Raw genomic sequence first — 21,524 nt, 5'->3', positions numbered from 1 at the left:
ATTATTGTTTAGGAAAATAACTATATAACATCATATATCATGTTGTAGCGAGCTATTAACGGATAACATAGTCTTCTGTTCTACCACTGATCGTGATCCACCGTCGCTGCCACTTCGCTTTCCCATTGCCTCCTCATCTCAAGCTTCGGGACATCTAGGCCTCTTTCCCCGCTCCTCGTCCCCTCCTGCTCCGAAGTCAGAGGCGAGGAGCGTCTCCACCACCATCGACCGGTGATTGGTGAAAGTTGTTGGTGCCATCCTTTCACCCTCGACGTCCTCAGGGGCACTATGGCGTCCATTAGGTCAACGCAGTCGAAGTAAGCGCCACCCCTCTTGTATGCCATCCAGACAAACGCTTGGTGAGCTCAACATGGTGCCGAAGTGCAAGCGAAGTCTTGTCGATAGTTCTTTCCATACGGTCTCCTCGGGCAACACTGAAGCCTCCATCCAGATAGTCTCACTACTAGGCAACACAAGGGCTTGTCGATACCTCCTTCCAGAGTGTCTCGTTGGGCAACACCCATATCCCCGATAGCTAGCAACTCCTCGATCTAGACTTCTATATTGGACCCTAGAAAAAAGGGGCACATGTCCCCATATGGCCAACAACCATCAACCCATCGGCACAACTAATTAGGACAAATACATTGGTGTTGTATCAATATAATGTCACATAATTTTAAGACAACTTAATAGACAATACTCCCTCCGTATCGGTAAAACAAGTCGTTTTAAGGGGTTGCACCGTTTGCACAAATCAAGTCGTTTTAGGTGTACTAATCGGGTTTTGGACGCTATTGCCCCTGTCGCTTTGGTTCCGTCGTGCCACTTGACGAGGAGCAATAAATCGCGCCACTTCCTTACTTGCCTCCGCTCGCTGCATGCATGGAGGCCAGGCATTCCTTACCTTCCGCTCGCTGCACGCATGGAGACCAAAAAACGCTTGCTCGTTCTTCTTGACTCGAAGGACGACGTCAAGATCGTGCCGGAGGTCGCGCCGCCGGAGTCCATCGAGACGGAGGTAAGGAAGGAGTAAATATTACATAGCATCACCCCTTGAGATGAATAACAAAAGAAGTTGTGACTACAGAATGCCGCGGATGGATGATAAGATGAAAATATAAACAGCGTCACCCTTGAGATAATTAATAGATAAAAGAAAGGTCGGATGGATGATAAGACGAAAAAATATAAACAATGTCACCTTGGAGATAATTAATAGATAAAAGGAAGGTATAGTATGCAATTGATTCAAACTGAGATGGAAGGAACATCAAGCGCTCATGCCTGCAACTGGTAAATGTTAGGGGAGGTGGACCTAAGGAAAGGGGCATATGTCCCATATCCACCTACCTACAAGGCTACAATCCCAACACACCGATAGGAGGTTGTAATTAGGAAAACCATCATTCTAATTATTCCATCGTTCAAACTTTAAACTATAGTTTATAATTAAGTTATATTTTAAATGAAACTACTATAACATTGATCAAATTTTTAGGGGAAAAGCATCAACTTCTCTAGTACCAAATAAGTTCAATTAAACTCTCTATAAATATGTCTGCACGGTACATTTATTTGATCTCGCAATATCATTACGTTTTTCTTAAAACCTGGTCATTTTTTGAAAATTCTGATTCATGATAAATTTAAAGTGAACTGTAATTCTTTGCAAAAAAAAATTTGAATTGTAATTTGCAATGGGTGGAGTATAGATTGGTGGAACACAACTTAATCGACTCTCAGAAGCTGAGAAGGCCTTGGATGCACACAAGTTTGTTGGACGGACGGAATATTTGGCCCAACATCTAAGTTTCTCTTGCTCCAAATTCTCTATGGTTTCTCTATGATTCTCTAATATAAACACTATGCATACAATGAGTCTATGCATAGAGTGAATTTCTCTAACTGAAAGTGTTTCTCTATGATCCTCTAAAAACATCTCCAAGAGTATCTCTTAAACACACTCTCTGAATCATTTGGAGAGTCATTTGAATAAAAAAATATCACTATATGCATTCTCATCCTCCAATACTTTCTCTATATTCTATGTGCTCTTTAATGAGAGAGTCAGTCCCGTTCTTCATCTTCAGTTAGCGAGAAATATGGAATAGAGAATTATTATATTTAGAGATCTAAATTAAAGAAGTTGTTGGATAGTATTTTTTTACTAAAATCTCTATTCATATCAATTAGAAAAGATATAAAGAGGCTTGATCTTGGAGTTGCTGTACGATAAAATCTATGCATACAGCGACTTTGCGCATGAAGTTTAATCAAGGAGAAAATATAATAAATGAACAAATGCACGGCCGGATCGTACGGCGGGTGGGTATCTCCTGTGATTCGCGTGGTAGTCATTTCCCGCGCTCGATCGGGACTGAACTGGACTCGACGGTCGAAGCTGTGGTGGCCCATGGACGTGGGTTATCTACTCCATAGATCAGTTGGATCTCCTAGGCCCAATCAGCCGGTGCTGCACTGCATAGCAGTAGCGCCTACGCCGATGGACCCCGACGACGCCATGCATTCAGGCCCGAATACTGAACGCAGAGATGGACCGCGAAACGGGCCCAGCTCGTATGAGCAGAAATGTGCATTGACGTTCCGTTTTGAAATATTCTGGATAAAGCTACACAAATCCATTCCCGCGGTCGATCACCCGTTCGCTCAACAGCGAACGATCCTGTATCCGAACAAGATACTAGAGCTGTATAGAGGAGAGGCTCAAAACCAAAAAAAAAAAAAAAACAGCGAACGATCTCCGACATCGCCCGAGTCAGACGCGTGCGCACGCATGCATACAGGCAAGCTGCATGCTGCTGACGTCAAGTTAAAAAACCAAAACATCTATTTTAAAATACTATAACTTCCAAAGAATGTATCTATTTGCAATTCCGTCGACACCGGTGTGTTCTATATGAAGAGGCGGACAAAACTAGACCCCATTTGCACATTTCGAAGAATTTTTTTCCTAGCAGTAACTTATGTATATTAACTTATAACTTACGACATATACACACAAGTTGTACGGAATAATTTATGTACATAAGTTATATAGAATACCTTATATACGCAAGTTGTGTTTGATAATTTTTCTACATAAGTTGTGTTTTATAACTTTTGTATTTCTGAGTTTTGGTAAAAGTTATAAGTTAATTCGTTCCTTTGTGTGTTAATAACTTTTATGTTTGCAAATTTTGGCATAAGCTATAAGTTAATTTGTTTCTTTGTGTTTAATAACTTTTTGTAAATAAGTTGTGTTTCAAAACGCTTGAATTTTTAAGTTTTTCGCATAAGTTATGTGATATAAGTTACATGTTATAAGTTAACTCTTAAGTTTTCAAGTTTTTCGCATAGGTTATTAATCATATCAAATCATATTTTTTGCGAAATTAAATGAAAATAAATTTTATATGAAAATTATAGATCTCGACGAGATCTGCAACTTTCTAGTTTTGAGTTTTTTCATTTGAAGTCGTTAAGATGCTAAAAAAATTAATAATATATTTAGACTTAAGGGTATTTTTGTCTTTTCACACCTACAGTTTGACGGTGTTAGAGCCCAAACTGACGGAAGTGGCATGGAGGACACGAAAAAGTTGGAGTAGTGGCACTGAAAACCGCTAAATTTTTACAGGGGCACACAAGGGATTACGATCTTTTATAATGGCACACAGGGAAAAGTCTCAAAGAAAAGTGGGAGTTGTTGGAGAACCGTTCGCTCCATTCAGATTGAATTAGCGTTCGTCTAATAGTGGTCTCGATAAAACTATCTCAACCCTGATCAGGTTTATAGGGTTGGCTATTAACACTTACGCCGTCAAACAGGGGCGGAGCTACACGGTGGTCCCTATGGGCCGTGGATCACCCTACGCTCGGCCCAACCAAAGCCCATCCATGTAGTCTATACTAGAGAATTGATCGTGTACGTTTGCTTGGCCGGCCTTCTAGGAATCGCGACTCACGAGAGACCGATGGCGCAGGTGCAGCCATCGAGATCGAGCACAGGGCGCGGCGACTCCACGAGGACCTCGAGTCCACGATGGCAAACGCTAAGCCGTGAGCAGCAACCAGCAACCCAGCAACCATTAGGATCAGGTACGTACATCAAAAACCTAAGATGAAGACTCAATTGCTATTTGCTAAGCCAAAGACCTCCTCTGTACTCACATTTCTCCTTTTTCTTTCAGCTTCTTTTTCTTTCAGCCTAGGATCGGAGATTCGGAGGATCCACGTTTCTACAATTGGCAAGCCAGGAATGACAAAAGTGCACAGGGTATGGATATATAAAACTGATTTAATTTTAATTATATGTTTTTTATAGTATTGGATTATTGGTTTGGTAAATTGAAACTGTCATATAATTCTCATGCAGATTTGTTAAAAATGAAGAGGAGTGGTGATATTGCGTCTCTTTTTCCAGAAATATGAATCAAAGAAGAAGGCTTGTTCTCAATCTCCTTCTGTGGCTGCAGCTGTTTCAGAAGAGCAAATGGAAGAACAAGAAGATGGATAAGATCAAGATAGAGTGATTGAAGAAAATGTAGCTCCAACTCCAATGTCTGAACAAGAAGATGGACCAGATCAAGATAGAGTGATTGAAGAAAATGTAACTCTAACTCCAATGCCTCCAAATCCACCTCCAGTTGCCCAAAAAGATCCTATTTATGATATCAGTCGATTTCCACTTGATCCGGGGGAAAGACAACCCATTGTAAATTATCCAGTCAATGATCAAGATGCAGTTCGACGATCATATATTATTAAAGGTCCATTCCAACCTTATGCACATCAATTTGAAAGTAGAAAAATTGGAAATATGGATCGACAATTCAATCCTATGTGGTTTTATAAATATCCATGGATTGAATACAGTGTCAAGAAGGAAGCAGCATTTTGCTTTGTGTGCTACTTGTTTGGAAAGGAGAAAAGTAAGAAATCTGCATTTGTTGAAGGTGGTTGGAGAAATTGGAAAAGAAATTATGCACGTGATTTACATGTGGGAGGAGTAACAAGTGCTCACAACGCAGCTCAAGAAAGATAACTTATTTATGACTCCCCATGGAGCAATTGATGATAAAATTGAGAAGGTGGATAATGAGGAGCACCATCTCTACAAGATTAGGTTGACTTATTTATTTAGATGTTTGAGGTTTCTTTTGCAGCAAGGATTAGCATTCCGTGGGCATGATGAAAGTGAAGAGTCTAGCAACAGAGGGAACTTCATTGAGCTTTTGAAGTGGCTTGCAGCAAATAAAGAAGAGGTCAACAAGTTTGTTTTGAAGAATGCTCCAGGTAATTACACATTAACTAGCCCAAACATACAAAAAGAAATTATTCAATATTGTGCAATGGAGACTAAAGATCAAATCATTAAGAAAATAGGGGATGATCACTTTACAATTTTAGCTGATGAGTCTAGTGATGTCTCTCATAAAGAACTACTAGCCCTTTGCTTGCGTTATGTTGATAAATCAGGAAGGCCATGTGAGCAGTTTCTTGGAATTGTTCATGTAGATGATACTACTTCATCATCATTTAAGCAAGCAATTCAATCATTACTAGTTAGTCATGGTTTGACTATAACTAAAATCCGTGGTCAAGGCTACGATGGGGCTAGTAACATGAAAGGAGAGATTAAAGGGCTAAAAACCTTGATTATGAAAGAATCACCATCTGCTTATTATGTTCACTGTTTTGCACATCAACTCCAATTGGTTCTTGTTGCTGTTGCCAAAGACAATGATGATTGTGTGTGGTTTTTTGATCGAGTATCCCTCTTGCTAAATATTGTTGGTAGTCCTTATAAGCGTCATGGCATGCTTTGACATCACCAATATGCCAATGTCATGAAAGCACTTGAGTGTGGTATACTAGAATCTAGAAGTGGGTTAAATCAAGAGATGGGGCTACCTAGACCTGGTGACACTCGGTGGGGCTCTCATTATAAAACTATGGTCAACATGATTGCTATGTATCCCACAATTCGCTATGTACTCATAGCTCTTGGACAAGATACTTCACAAAGGGGTGAATGGCCAAAAATACATACTATGGTTGGAGTGTTTGAGTCATTTGATTTTATTTTCAGTGCTCATTTGATGCTTGACATTCTTGGACATACAAATAAATTGTTTGAGTGTTTGTAAAGAAAAGACCAAGATATCCTTAATGCAATGTCACTTGTCCGTTTGGCAAAGAGTAAAATGCAGCAAATGAGGTCTGAAGGGTGGGTTTCATTTCTTCAAAGGGTTACAATATTTTGCAATAAATATGACATTCAAGTTCCTGGAATGGAACATAATTATGTGCCATATAGAAGATCAGCACGTTTTGCTCAGGACCAAACAAATGATGATCACTTCAGAAGAGAAGTATATATTGGAGTCATTGATAAAATTAGTCAAGAGCTTGACAGTCGGTTTGATGAGGTAAATATGGAGTTGCTTACTTGTATGGCTGCTTTGAATCCAGCAGATTCCTTTGCTTCTTTTGATGCAAACAAGGTACATAGACTTGCTAAATTTTACCCTAATGATTTTCAAGATCTGACTTGCTAAGACTCGATCTACAACTTGAAACTTTTATTGATGACATGAGGAAAGATGAAATGTTCAAAGGCCTAAACAATCTTGTTGACCTCTCAGTAAAACTTGTTGAAACAAAGAGGGATAAAGTTTATCATTGGGTCTATTTACTTATCAAATTGGTATTGCTTCTACCAGTGGCTACTGTAAGTGTTGAAAGAATATTTTCTGCAATGACCTTTATCAAGAATAAGTTGAGAAATAAGATGGGTGATAGCCTTCTCGATGATTGCCTAGTGACTTTTATTGAGTGGGATATGTTCTTACAATTGAGTGAAGAAGAGATCATCAACACTTTCATGGCTATTAGAAGGCGAAGGCATGATAAGAAGAAGTAGTGACATATTCTTCTTCAACTATTATAGGTATGTAATATTTCGATCAATTCTACGTTAAGAAAGCTATACTCGTCTATTTTATAAACTCTATATGTCCTTTTTCTCTTAATTGTATTTTGTAATTCATATACTTGTGTACTGACAAGTTAAATTTATAGCGGTTAAAAAACTTTAGACAATGGACCACCATACCTACAAATCCTAGCCACGCCACTGCCATCAAATAGTTATATTAGCTCCGTGATGAATTTGATAATAAATAGTTTACCTATATCATAAATATTAGTACTTGTTTGTATAATTTAACTAAACTTACTGTCATGTTTTGACTTGGGACAACTTACAGTTGTGGTATTTCTGAGCCATTTGTGCGCGCGTCTGCGCTATGCAGGCACTGCACATCCTCGCCCTGTTCGCTTGGCTTATAAGCCGTACTTTTTCAGCCAACGAACAATATTTTTCTCTCACAATAAATCAGCCAACAGTACTTTCAGCCATGGTTTAACAGCAAGCGAACAGGTGAAAGGTCCTAATATGGCTAGAGGGGGTGAATAGCCTATTTAAAAATCTACAAACCAACTAGAGCAATTTGATTAGTATGATAAGTAGCGAAATGCAAACTTGCTCTAGCTCTACAAGGGTTGCAAGCCACATATCCAACAATTCTAGTTACTATGATCACTAGGCACATAATTTACTAAGTCACTACTCACTAAGAGCTCTCACACTTGCTACACTAAAGAGCTCCACTAGATGAACTTAAGCTACAAAATAAGCTCTCAATTCTAGTTACACTAAAGAGATTGCTACAACTAGTTTGCGGGAATGTAAATGAGTAAGTGAGGTGATTATACCACCGCGTAGAGGAGTGAACCAATCACAAGATGAATACTAACTCAATCACCGAGAGAATACCAAAGGGCAAGAGACAATCAATTTTTTCTCGAGGCTCACGTGCTTGCCAACACGCTATGTCCCCATTGTGTCGACCAACACTTGATGGTTCGGCGGCTAAGAGATGTTGCACGAACCTCGTCCACACAATCGGACACTGCAAGAACCTACCCACAAGTGAGGTAACCCAATGACACAAGCAATCCACTAGAGTTACCTTTTATAAGACCCCTCACAATCACCAGGAGATGGCCACGAACAATCACCAACTCGTGCCAATCCTCCACCGCTGCACCAAGCCGTCTAGGTGGTGGCAACCACCAAGCGCAACAAGCGAATCCCGCAGCGAAACATAAACACCAAGTGCCTCTAGATGCAATCACTCAAACAATGTACTTGAATTCTCTCCCAATCTCACAAAGATGATGAATCAATGATGGAGATGAGTGGGAGGGCTTTGGCTAAGCTCACAAGGTTACTATGTCAATGCAAATGGCCAAGAGAGTGAGCTTGAGCCGGCCATGGGGCTTAAATAGAAGCCCCCACGAAATAGAGCCGTTGGCTCCTCAGTCCACTGAAAATCGGGGCGATCGGACGCTCTGGTCGTATTGACCAGACGCAGCACCCTAGCGCCTAGCGTCCGGTCGCGCGATGCACACCATGTGGCACCTGCTTCAAATTCTGATCGCCCGATCTCAACGGTCATCAGTACACTTAAGTTGAGACCGAACGCACCAACACCAGCGTCCGGTCGTGTCCAATAAGGTTCCACTCGCGACCGGATGCGTCCGGTCATGCCCGACCGAACGCTGGACCCCAGCGTCCGGTCACTTTCAGTAAGCTTCTAGAGGTGGAATTCGTGACCGGACGCGTCTAGTCGGTCACGATCGGACACAGCATCAGCGTCCGGTCCTTTCTCCTCTTTTCTGTGCTGCCACATCAGTGGGACCGGATGCACCCCATCAACGTCTGGTCACAAAGTGACCCAGCGTCCGGTCCAAGACCGACACCAGCGTCTTCACTGCTTCCACTGACCGGACGCTCCAGTCCAGTTGAGGCCAGCATCTGGTGCACTCTGTGAAACCCTATTTTCTGTATAGGGCACCGATGGCACCGTCAGACTATCCGCACTCTACAGACGGACACTTCACTGGTGAAGTTTCTTACCCTTGCTTCTAAGTGCTAAACACAATGTGTATCACCTTTGTGTATGTGTGTTACCATATTTTCACAAACATTTTAAGGGTGTTAGCACTCCACTAAATCCTAAATGCATATGCAATGAGTTAGAGCATCTAGTGGTACTTTGATAACCGCATTTCGATACGAGTTTCACCCCTCTTAATAGTATGGCTATCGATCCTAAATGTGATCACACTCACTAAGTGTCTCGATCAACAAAACAAAAAAGCTCATATCAAGTTTCACCTTTGCCTTGAGCTTTTTGTTTCTCTCTCTTCTTTTTCAAGTCCAAGCACTTGATCATCACCATGGCATCACCATCATCGTATCATGATCTTTATTTGCTTCACCACTTGGAGTAGTGCTACCTATCTCATAATCAATTCACTACGGGAGAGACAAAATTCCCCGAGTGTCTCTGGCTTCCCCGAGTGCCAAAAATCGGACACTCGGGAAAGAGGATCTTCCCCGAGTGTTGCACTCGGGGAAGAATTGCACTCGGGGAAGAGAGGCTTTCCCGAGTGCCGCAGAGAACCTAGCACTCGGTAAAGAGCAGCACTCGGCAAAGGCACTCTTCCCCGAGTGCAACACTCGGGGAAGATCGGCACTCGGCAAAGAAACATGCTACTTGACGGTCCACCCCGCCCACGCCGTTAAAACTTAAAAAAACAAAAATTCTTCCCCGAGTGCCTTCCCTGGCACTCGGGGAAGAGGCCCTTTCCCGAGTGTCAGAACAGGACACTCGGGGAAGAGGCTTCCTTCCCCGAGTGCCCTGTCCTGGCACTCGGGAAAGGGCCTCTTCCCCGAGTGCCAGGGAAGGCACTCGGGGAAGAATTTTTGTTTTTTTTGTTTTTTTTACCTCATTTTTTTTGTGAGGCCTTCCCACATTGTTTAAAACTGCATGTTCATATTTGGGACAATTTTGACTTATTTTGTTATATTTCGTTAGTTTTTTTCGTTTCGTTGAATTTTTTTGCATACTTCGAATTTGAACTGCAGGTGCATGAAATAATGGAATTTGGTGATTCAAAAAATTATATTAATGATATTTGGTGTATGTTGATGCCTTATCCAGGAACTCGCATGAAATGTCGACCATCTTGTTGACGTAACATGACGAACAACTTGTGGGAAAAGTGTATTTAAATTATATAAAATCCGAACGAAGTCCGAAAATCACGAAACTTGTCTGGGCGTCGTGTTATCGCATGTAGAGGCTATGATAAAAAATCGAGAAGGTTTCGGCGAAGTTGCAACGTCGGATGCCTAAAACCCAGACATCTCCGCATGTGATCTCTACAAGATCACATGCGGAGATGTCTGGGTTTTAGGCATCCGACGTTGCAACTTCGCCGAAACCTTCTCGATTTTTTATCATAGCCTCTACATGCGATAACACGACGCCCAGACAAGTTTCGTGATTTTCGGACTTCGTTCGGATTTTATATAATTTAAATACACTTTTCCCACAAGTTGTTCGTCATGTTACGTCAACAAGATGGTTGACATTTCATGCGAGTTCCTGGATAAGGCATCAACATACACCAAATATCATTAATATAATTTTTTGAATCACCAAATTCCATTATTTCATGCACCTGCAGTTCAAATTCGAAGTATGCAAAAAAATTCAACGAAACGAAAAAAACTAACGAAATATAACAAAATAAGTCAAAATTGTCCCAAATATGAACATGCAGTTTTAAATAATGTGGGAAGGCCTCACAAAAAAAATGAGGTAAAAAAAACAAAAAAAAACAAAAATTCTTCCCCGAGTGTCTTCTCTGGCACTCGGGGAAGAGGCTCTTTCCCGAGTGCCAGGACAGGGGACACTCGGGGAAGACTTAAAAAAAAAAAAGGCCCAACAGGCCTTATCTAAACCTAACCGGCCACCCCACCCCAAACCGGCCAGTCCGCCCCGCCCGTGCGCTACCCCGCCGCCGCCAGCTCCCTCTGCCGCTGCCGCTCGCCGCGCGCCCCCACAGCGCTCGCCGGCCCAGCGCCACCGCGTCTCCACAGCCCTCGCCGCGCGCCCCCGCAGCCCCCGCAGCGCCGCGCGCCACCCGCAGCCCCCGCAGCGCCGCGCGCCACCGCAGCCCCCGCGCCGCGCGCCCCAGCAGGCCCCGCCGGCGCGCTCCCGCAGCCCGAGACGACGTCACGGCCCCGCCGGCGCGCCCCCGCAGCCCCCGCGCCGCGCGCCCCCGCAGCCCCGCAGGCCCCGCCGGTGCGCCCCCGTAGCCCCGCAGGCCCCGCCGGCGCGCCCCCATAGCTCGAGACGGCGGCGCGGCCCCACCGGCGCGCCCCTGTCCCTGCGCGTCGGGGCCTGTCCGGCCAGCGCGCCCCCTCCCCAGCCCCGAGGCAAGCCGCTGGCCCCTGTCCGTCCGTCTGTCTGTGTGGAGCCCAGCCCCTGGCGCTGGTCAGGGAGCAGAGAAGGAGGAGGTAGGTGGAGGAAGGAGGAGGGAGGAAGAAGAAGGAGAAGAAGAAGGGGAAGGGGAGGAGAAGGAGAAAGAAGGGGAGGAGGTGCCTCCGTCGCCACGTTCTGTCCGTCCGTCCGTCCACACCCGCCTCAGTTCGTACACAGAGGCATCAAGGTTAGTCCACGGGTCGGACTACGATCCGAGGACCGAGGAGCGCCTTGATCCTGAGCTAGTGATGAGGATTGGGCAAGGCAAGAAGCATGGGCGGTTTTACATGGGCGACGGCATCCTCGAGACGGGTTGTACTCCTCCTCTCAACCGCCTACGAGCAGCGAGCACGAGCTCTAGCGTGCCCATAAGCCAACGGCCGACAGCGGTGGCTTCAATCCAGGTAAGTATTCCAGTTTCATTCGTCGTTCTTTCACTTTTACATTCCTTAGCTCTGCATTATTGAAACATTGGGGTCAAATGTTGCAGGCCGAGCTGCAGCAACTTCGGGCTCAGCAGACGAGTTTGCTGGTTGAGAGGGAGGCTGAGCGGGCCGAGCGGGAGTCCGAGCGTCAGAGGGTACAAGCTTTGGAGGCCCAGCAAGATGGTTTGCTCAAGTTCGTGCAACAACTTGGGCAGAAACAAGGTTGGGAGATCCCAGCAGAGCTGCTTGCACCGCCACCACCACCACCATATCGTCGAGAGTCTACTCCGGTGAGTATGAGTACGGATGTTTTACTTTCTTTGCTCATGCTTAGTGTCAAACCTAGTGATGGCCTTCGTGCCGGATTTGTTGATGTGTCGGCATTCGTGCCGGATTTGTTGATGTGTCGGCCTTCGTGCTGGAAATGTGGTTGTCGGCCTTCGTGCCGACGTTTTTCTTGCAGGTTTTGGAAACCTCCCCGTGCAGGGGAGGTGCTGCCGAAATTTTCAACTTTTCTTTACACTCCTTATATTTTTATCTTGTCACTCACGTGCAATCTCCTCTCTTTTTTGCAGCATCAATCGGGTGGGGCGTCGAACCATGTCGAAGGGTCGCCGGCATCGCACGTCGGGCCATCCCCACCTGGACCGTCGCCGGGATCGCACGCTGGGGCGTCCCACCCCTCACAGTCGCCGTGAGCCGCCTTCGGAGTCGTTTTTTTGTATTGAACTTGTGAACTTGGAATAGTGTGTACTTTTGAACGTGTGGTTTGTAATATATTGTGGATTTCGGACAAATTTGGTCGTTTGTGATATATAAATGTGGTTTGTGACATATTGTTGTTGATTTGTGGTTTGGTTTGTGATATATATATATATATATGCTTTGTTGTTTACATGGAAAAGCAAAAAACAAAAAAAAAAGAATTTTAGAGGTGGCTTCCCCGAGTGCCTGTGCTGTGGCACTCGGGGAAGAGGGATTTTTATAAAAAAAAACAAATTTCTTCCCCGAGTGCCTGAACTTCGGCACTCGGCAAAGAGTATTTAAAAAAAAAATTCAAAAATCTTTCCCGAGTGTTGCACTCGGGGAAGAAAATCAAAAAAAAAAAACGTCGGCCGCCGGCCAACGGCGTCAAGTCTTCCCCGAGTGCCAGCACGGCACTCGGCAAAGCCTTCCCCGAGTGCACGATTTTTGACACTCGGGGAAGACGGCTTTCCCGTGAGAGGATTAGCCGGAGGCTCTTCCCCGAGTGTTGCACTCGGGGAAGGCTTCCCCGAGTGCAACTGGGCCTTCCCCGAGTGCAACCGGCACTCGGGGAATCCAGCGGTTCCTGTAGTGATTTGATAAACTAGGTTAGCACTTAGGGTTTCATCAATTCACCAAAACTAAACTAGAGCTTTTAACCAGGCACCCGTTGATGTGCGGCATGACACGTACAGTGGAATAGTACTGCTACATACGTACTAGTGGTACAAAAGATTTTGATGTTCTGGCGGTAGCAGAGTGGTTACTTCTGCATGGTCGTCTGTCTCGGACTGGACATGCCGATTTTTTTTATTTTTCAGCCTTTTTTTGAAAAAATATTCATAAATAGACCTCTGGTGGTTTGTTTTTTTATGGATCCTGACCTCGGCGCCATGGCTTTTGGCGTCGAGAAACACGTCTTGGCGCCATGGCCAATGGTGTCGAGGTCTTAGCGAGGCGTCGGACGTGGCGGTGACCTGGTGCCGACGTGGACAAGGCCTCGGTGCCATAGATCTTGGCGTCGAGCTCGGCACCGTAGATCTTGACACCGAGCTATTATCCTATAGATCTTGGCGTTTGAAATGAAACAAGTATAATTGTTCCGAGGAACATGCAACAATGCCATTGCGGTTCAGCTGGTTAGGACGCGCGCGACTTAGCTCAAAGGCTTAGGTTCGAACCCTAGCGCTAAATATTTTTTTGCTACATTTCTATAAGCAATAGCACAAGAAAAATTATTTCGAGAAACATGCTATATCTCAGTTGTAGTCTAGTTGGTTAGGATGCTTGGCTCTAACATGAGACATAGGTTCAAATCCAACAAGCAAATTTTGTTTGCTACATTTATTAATCATTTTTTTCTTACTTAGTTATTACTAACGTCCTGGTTCCACCAAACTTTGTTATTATTAACATGAGAGAATACTATTCACTAATTTGTAATTTGTTTTCACCGCAAATAATATACAGTGTACTAGCAAAAGTTGCGGCTTTGTTCAGGAAATTGATCCAGAGCAGAGTCTGAATAGTCTTAGTTTATAGATAGATCATACAAAGTCTGACAGCCTGTGATCAGCATCCACCTTTTACAGGATCTGCTGATCATCAATTTTTTTTATGTAAATATGAGAGAAACTATCTAGAAAGAAATTTAATCCACAAAGCAAAGTTTTGGTCCATCTGATGTTGTCATTTTTTGTGATCTCTTCCTTAATTTTCCTTAAACTTACCATGGATGACAGGCAAAGAGTTAAACAGTCACCAGAAACTGGGAGCTTAATTAGAAGAATAGATTTGACCAAGGGGAGGGACGTCCTCCTGATTTTTATCTTAAGAAGTTGGTGCCGTAACTCGAACCCGGGCTGGCTCAGCCAACCGCTTCTTTGGCGTGTTGTGCTGACCAGTTGCACCGTGAGAGTGTTGGCAGCTTCATTAGAAGAATGATCGGGTCAGAGCTAATTTATCTAAAAGTTAGTAGTTCATGTTTGTATTTGAAAATTACAGATGAGATGGACACTGTTAGTATTCACATGGGATGTGGCTCAACAACAGGCACAAGATCCTTGTAAACTGGATCTTGCTCTCAACAACTAATAACATGCCAGTTTCAGGAAGATGGAATAACACGCAGGGAATATGACAGTAACCAGCACCAGAGTAAGCTGCCATGCTGATTCTTGTTGCCAATACTCGGAACATGATGATGCGATTCAGTTAGACCCAACGCATAATAAATTTGCACAGTATGTGGAGCAGTATCAGAAATGACAATTCAGATTCTAAATGTTGTAAGTAGAGCAGGCAGGCCAAGCATGCCAGCAATGCTTGCGCACGAAGAATCATGAATTGCGAAGTCAACTGTTCCTTCCGTCTCTTTCACTCTGGATGCAAGACTACTCACCGATCTCACAATCTTGTGTTTGGTTCCTACATGGAAATTTTAGTGCTGTTCCATCGGATGTTTGGACATATGCATGAAGTATTAAATATAGATGAAAAAAATAACTAATTGCACAAATTGTGGCTAATTTACGAGACGAATTTTTTAAGCCTAATTAGTCCATGATTTGACAATGTGGTGCTACAGTAAATATATGCTAATGACGGATTAATTAGGCTTAATCAATTCGTCTCGTAAATTGGTCTCCATCTATATAATTAGTTTTATAATTAACTCATATTTAGTTCTCCTAAATAGCATCCGAACGTCCGATATGATATGGACTAAAATTTAGTCTATGGAACCAAACACCACCTAAAGTACACACTCGTGCAGATAAGTTTGCCGCCTCTGACCTAGACATCACATGTGGATCATAAGCTCCAGTGCAGCTAGAGATGCTTGTCATGGAGATGGCTGGTTTCGTTGCAGAAGGCCAGAAGCAGTGCATGACACAGCATTATCAGTTTGATTCTTGTTGTCTGCAAGGTCATTAGGTCAGCAACGTCACTTCTTCGGCTTGTATCGTTATATATAGAGGTAAAACCATAGCCAAGAACACATCGTTGAAGCAGCTTCTCTTCTATGTCCTTCTCTTCTATGTCCTTCTCTTCCATTTCTAGGGAAAACAAAGCAGTACAGTTTCTACTACAACCATGGCTTGATTGCCACCTCAGATCTCCTAGTGTGCCTTGGAGTCCTTGCTGCAATGGCATGGATGTCGAGGAACAGCTGCAGTCTGCAGAGCTTGAAAGACAGCAATCTCTTTGCCTTCTTTAGACCATTTGGACCACGTGCAATAGTCTGAGAAAGCTTGAGGAAGTGTACAGCACCATCAGTGTCAGTGAGCTTGTGTGCTTAACCTTCAGCCATGCTACGCAGCAGCGGAAAGCAGTAGAGCAAGAGGTCGAGAGCAATCACTGGTCGTTCTTGATTGCTGCAACGCTATGCGCGTTGCCAAAAAGGAACATAAACAATTCAGGGAATTCAGGGTCTGGGGCCGATTCTGCAATAAGCATCCACCTTTTAGAGGATCTGCTGAAATAGTCAGTTGAAAGAAAGCAGAGTTTTGATTCATTTCAAGCTGTCGATTTTGTGCACACTTCCCTAATTTCCCTCCATTCGATGTTTGATCGAGGAAAAAGGAAGCAATTTACTCCGAAGAATTATTGGTTACCGTGAAATGAATTATGGGAGGTGCTAGCGCTCGGATGTCCAGACAGATGCGGGCGTCCAGACGCCCACGCACCCTGGCTCGTCTGCTGCTTTTTCCCGTCCACCCCGTCGCGTGTCTAGGGACTCGCCTCGCACTCGTGGCCTGCCCTATCTGCCTCGATTCGAGGCTGTTCGCCCCACCCCGCCCTCGCACCCTATCCCCATCGCGCCCCAACCACCGGCCCCGAGCGGCCCCGTCCGCAGAACACCGGTGCGCCGCACACCCCAGCCCCCAGCTCCCCAGTGCCTGCGCCGTAACACCATCACTCCCCGCGCTCCCTAACTCTCCGAACAACATGAAAGATGTGCAACATGAAAAACTTACATGCAACAAACATATGCAACCGATGAAATATTTGGAACATACGCTTGCAACATATGTGTGAAACATATTACAAAATAAAAACACTTGCTGCAACATAAGACTCAAAACAGCTAAAATTTTTGGAACATATTGTTGCAACATATGTGTGAAACATATGCAACATCCATATCAGAACATTTTCAAATACGTCTGGAACAGATGAAATATTTTGAACAAACCTTTGAAACACTTCCAACATGCCTCTGAAACACTTGCAACATATGGAACATGTGCATCATCCCCGATCTACTTTTGCAACATCCATATGAACCAATTGCAACATACCTCTGAAACGTCTGAAATACTTGAAATATACGCTTGCAACATGCGCTTTCATCGCAACATCTCCTTCCTGAGGTCGCGCATCACAGCAGCCACTACGTCGACAGCGGCCATGACCTTCTGGTAGGGAACGGCGGCGTCGGCGGCACCTCGCCGGTACCCTAGTAGCACCACGCCGCCCACGGGGGATGAGGCACGATACGTAGCAGCGAGGGCGCACCACGCAGCGAGCTAGAGCGAGCACGGCGCGGGATGGAGCACGGCATGGCGATGGAGGGGGTGCGGCGCGGGATAGAGGGCAGCGCTGGATGGGGAAGCTGCGCGGCGCGAGATGGGGTGCGGGGCGGGGAAGACGGCAGCAGCGAGCGCACGACGCAGCAGCATGTGATGGGCGAGAGGCCAAGAGCAATGGGGAGATATTTTAGGGAGAGATGGGGAGACATAGTGATAAGGACATCACATGCCTGGATACAACCACATTAGCAACTTTTGATTCACAGGTGAAACAATCCTTTACCATGATTGTATTTGATACATTTGATGAATTGATGTTGCACCATGATGTGTGTTCATTATCATTTTCAGAAATACATACATGGATCAAAAGGAGTGTTAAAGACACACGGAAGGCATGGAGGACAAAGAAGTTGATTGGGGGCCAAGTACAAGTATTTCCAACGTCCTCCACTAGAACACCACGTCACTTTTGACCCAAGGAAAGAAAGAGATCAAATCCAACACGTGTCGGGGACCTAATACCGGGGTACCCCAGAAGGTGGAACCAATAACCACTGAACGTTAAAAACTTCTGGACGGATAAGGGCGCCGTTACGTCCCTTGTTCGAATGACAGGAGTTTGGTTCCGCCTCGCCCGACACCTTTGAGATAGCTCTGCCTCGCCCAAGGGCTCTGGGCTAGTCTCCGTCTCGCCCGACGCCTTTGGGATGGGCTCGGTCTCGCCTGAGGGCCGAGGAATAGACTCCGCCTCGCCCGACGCCTTTGAAGATAGCTCTGCCTCGCCCGAGGGCTCAGGGCTAGTCTCCGTCTCGCCCGACGCCTTTGGGACGGGCTCAGTCTCGCCCGAGGGCTGAGGGATAGACTCCGCCTCGCCCGACCCCGGAGGGGCGAGCTCGGTCTCGCCCGACCCCGGAGGGGCAGGCTCGGTCTTGCCCAAGAGATAAGGACTAGTCTCTGCTTCACCCGACGGCCAGGAACGAGCCTCGCCCTGCTCGATATCTAAAGATTGGTTTCATCTTACCTGATAACTTCTCCCTGTTCCCTCATGATGATGAGTACAGGGCAAGACAAGACGTTCAGGTCAACCATGGCTCCAAGGACCATACCCTGTGCCCTGGCAGGAAAAATACTGCCAGTAAACGATGGGACAGGTTCTTTAGACCCTTCTGGGCGCCACAGAGCCCGAAAGGTATTACAGGTGTATGCTCCTTGCCCTGTAGAGTTGTAGGCGCCGTCTTCATCTCTGGGACACAAAACCCGATGAAGATATACGACAACCGCTATGCTCTAGAAAAGGATTTGATATCTCCACGAATGACAGATTTTCCGTCACCACGCTATGGACCCAGGGGAGCGGAGCCCGCTTCCCGACCCCTCAGGTCCACCAAGTTAGGAGACCTTGCCCACGGGGCTACTCTGGACCCCGACCCCACGTCCCTCCGATGAAGACTCATAGGAACCAGAAGGCGTGCGGAGCAAGGCTGGGGAGACTCATAAGTCAAACCATTGTGCTGCAACCCATACCCTGTGCAGGGCAGCATTCTGTAACTAACCTGACATTCTATAGAGGCATCAACAGTATTGTAGGCGCTTATCTTCCTTCGCACTCATCAGAATGAAGAACCAGGCCGCGTAGACATGAGCCACAAGACTAGGTAAAGCCCTCATCCTTGTAAAGCCAGCCCCTTCATCTATAAAAGGGGATGCGCTTCCCCCATCAAATGGATGGACTTTTGACCGAAAAACACAAGACACACACATACAGTCAAGCTGCTACAAAGCTCTTGGCCTCCTTTCAACCCTTCCATCAGAGACTTGGGACCAGTCCCTCTCTCGATCGTTTGTACCCCCTACTACAAACCGTTCATGGTGCTAATAACACGAGCAGCAACAAACTGGACGTAGGGACATTCGGCCCGAACCAATATAAATCTTATATCCTTTAGCGCACCATCCGAGCCTAACGCGCATTACTATAAATTTATTTGCCGGTACTTGTACGAAACACCGACAGTTGGCGCGCTAGGTAGGGGAGCTTGCGCGTTCCAAATCAAGCCTCAGATGGCCACCCACGCAATCAGCTGGGCCTCGGGCGCACACGTGCGTTTCGGCGACCTAGATTTCATCATCACACTAGGAGGAGAGCTGGCGCTGACTCACACAGCCGCCCAGTCTCTCCCTTCCATCGACCTCACCCGTCTGAGGCTTGAGGATCTGCCAGGCAACTCTCTTGGACCCCAGTCATCAAGGGAGGCCCCGCACAATGTCACCCTGTGTCCGGAAGGCCCCGTACGGAGCACCCCGACAGCGTTTCCGTTCGGTCTCCGCAACACTGCGGTGACCGCTGGCCACCTTCTGGCACTACGTGTGGTTCAGTCACCCACGGACATCAAGTTTGTGGGGGCGATTGAGCATGATACGGAGACCCTCTATGGGCTCCTCAACAAAGAGCCAGGATTGTTCTCCAGCTCGGATTCTAGAAGAGGGAGCCACCACCCTTCCCGGGAATGCTTCATGGCGTAGACCCCCGAGGGTCATGTCGAAAGTGTCTCCGGGGAAGAGGTCACCCCTACAAACAACCCTGACGGCAGATCCGGGGAAGAGACGATAGCCCCATCTCGCCTAAGGATGGAACAGCTGAGGGCCCACCAGCAAGAGATCGATGAGGCCAGGCAAGGGCTCGTCCGGGAGTACGCGGACATCAATCGCGAGATTGAACGCCACAAAGACGGGGGGCGCGTGCGCGCCACGGCCCACACCGTACACCAAAGGATCCTCACCGACGATGGGACCCTTCCTCACTTTGCCTAAGCAAGCCAGAACATCGCCACAGCAACCACCTTGCTACATGGCCTTCCGGAGGCCGCGACGTCCGAGGATCGCCGTGCCCGCTGAGAAATTCACACGTTGCTCGAGCGTGCAGCGGCGCAGCAGGCGGAAAGTTCATTGTCCCGACGACGTGAACCCGACACCAGCCAGCGCACACCCTTAGTGCGTCCTACCAAGGACGCGTCCATTCACCAAACACCGCTAGGTGGCAGGCAGCCCTCCGCCGTCCTAGTGCATCAACGCCTCGGCCATGACCACGATGTACGCAGCATCATCGATACTCGCAAACGCGCCCACGGTGACCCAGGAGAGGCAGCACGCTGCGACTACCATCCCCGATGTGGCGGACGCTACGACAGCAACGAGGACCGAAGCCCGAGCCCTGGCCTGCTAGGCCCTCAGGCCTTCGGCCAACACATCCTCAACGCTGCGTTCCCCCTAAGGTATTGACCGCCTACCAACATCCCTAAATATTCTAGCGAAACAAATCCCAAGCTTTGGCTCGAAGACTATCGGCTTGCATGTTAGGCCGGTGGTGCGAGTGATGATGATTTCATTATTCACAATCTCCCGCTATTCTTGGCCGATTCGGCGCGAGCATGGCTAGAGCACCTACCGTCCAATGCTATTCAGAGTTGGGCAGATCTGACGGAGATCTTCGTGGGCAACTTCCAGGGCATGTACAAACGCCCTGGAAACCCATAGGACCTCAAGAACTGCCGCTAGAAGGCCAATGAAACCCTCCGCGGGTACATCCGGCGCTTCTCTCGACAGTGCAACGAGCTCCCTAATGTCGCCGACGCCGATGTGACAGGAGCCTTTCTATTTGGGACAACCTGCGAATCCCTAGTCCACAAGCTAGGATGCAGGGGCCCGCAGACTACCAAGGAACTCCTGGACATCACCACCAGTCACGCCTCTGGAGAGGAGGCGGTCGGAGCCATCTTTAATCGCTCCGATGGAAAGATGAGGCGGGACAAGGACGCTGGCGAAGGCGCCTCCAACTGTCCCGCCAAAAGAAAAAACATGAAGCAACAGCGCGACAACTCGCTCGTGGCCGTTGCCGACCGCAAAGGTGGCTGGAAGCCCATGGAGGGCACTCCGAACCACTTCGAGAAAATGCTCGAGGGGCCATGCCCAAACCACGCCTTCCTGGCCAAGCATCTATACAAGGATTACGGCCTCATGCGCAAATACTTGGTCGGGGGCCTTAACAAAGGGGAGCAGGGGAAGGAACCTGTTCCCGCCACAGATGACGTAGAGGAGAAGGACGACGCCTTCCCAACACCGACCGGTGCCCTCATGATCTTCGGAGGATCAACGGCCTATGACTCCAAGCGCCGCCAAAAGGTCACGCGCCGCGAGGTCTACACAGCCGGACCGGCCACGCCTGCCTTCCTCCGGTGGTCGAAATCCGCCATAACCTTCGACCGGACCAACCATCCGGATGCCGTCCCACACCCGGGAAGGTACCCGCTTGTCGTCGATCCGATCGTCGGTCCAAAGCGGCTCACGAAAGTACTGATGGACGGAGGCAGCGGCCTCAACATCATGTACGCCAAGACGCTCGATGAGATGGG

General features: G+C 46.9%; 1 protein-coding gene and 1 long non-coding RNA gene across 2 annotated transcripts; one reads left to right on the top strand and one right to left on the bottom strand.

Annotated features, from left to right (window-relative positions):
• Positions 1-10,875: 10,875 nt before the first annotated feature.
• LOC136469343 (uncharacterized) lies at positions 10,876-11,271 on the bottom strand. The gene has a single exon (XM_066467569.1). The coding sequence runs from the start codon at positions 11,269-11,271 to the stop codon at positions 10,876-10,878; it is 396 nt and encodes a 131-aa protein (XP_066323666.1).
• Positions 11,272-12,088: 817 nt separating this feature from the next.
• Positions 12,089-12,667, top strand: LOC136472508 (uncharacterized). The gene is made up of 2 exons (XR_010762370.1): positions 12,089-12,123; positions 12,409-12,667. It is a non-coding gene; the product is annotated as an uncharacterized lncRNA (long non-coding RNA).
• Positions 12,668-21,524: the final 8,857 nt, after the last annotated feature.

Source organism: Miscanthus floridulus, chromosome 8, assembly GCF_019320115.1.
Source record: "Miscanthus floridulus cultivar M001 chromosome 8, ASM1932011v1, whole genome shotgun sequence".
In the NCBI taxonomy this organism is placed as follows: domain Eukaryota; kingdom Viridiplantae; phylum Streptophyta; class Magnoliopsida; order Poales; family Poaceae; genus Miscanthus; species Miscanthus floridulus.
This window is presented reverse-complemented; position numbering and strand designations above follow the sequence as displayed.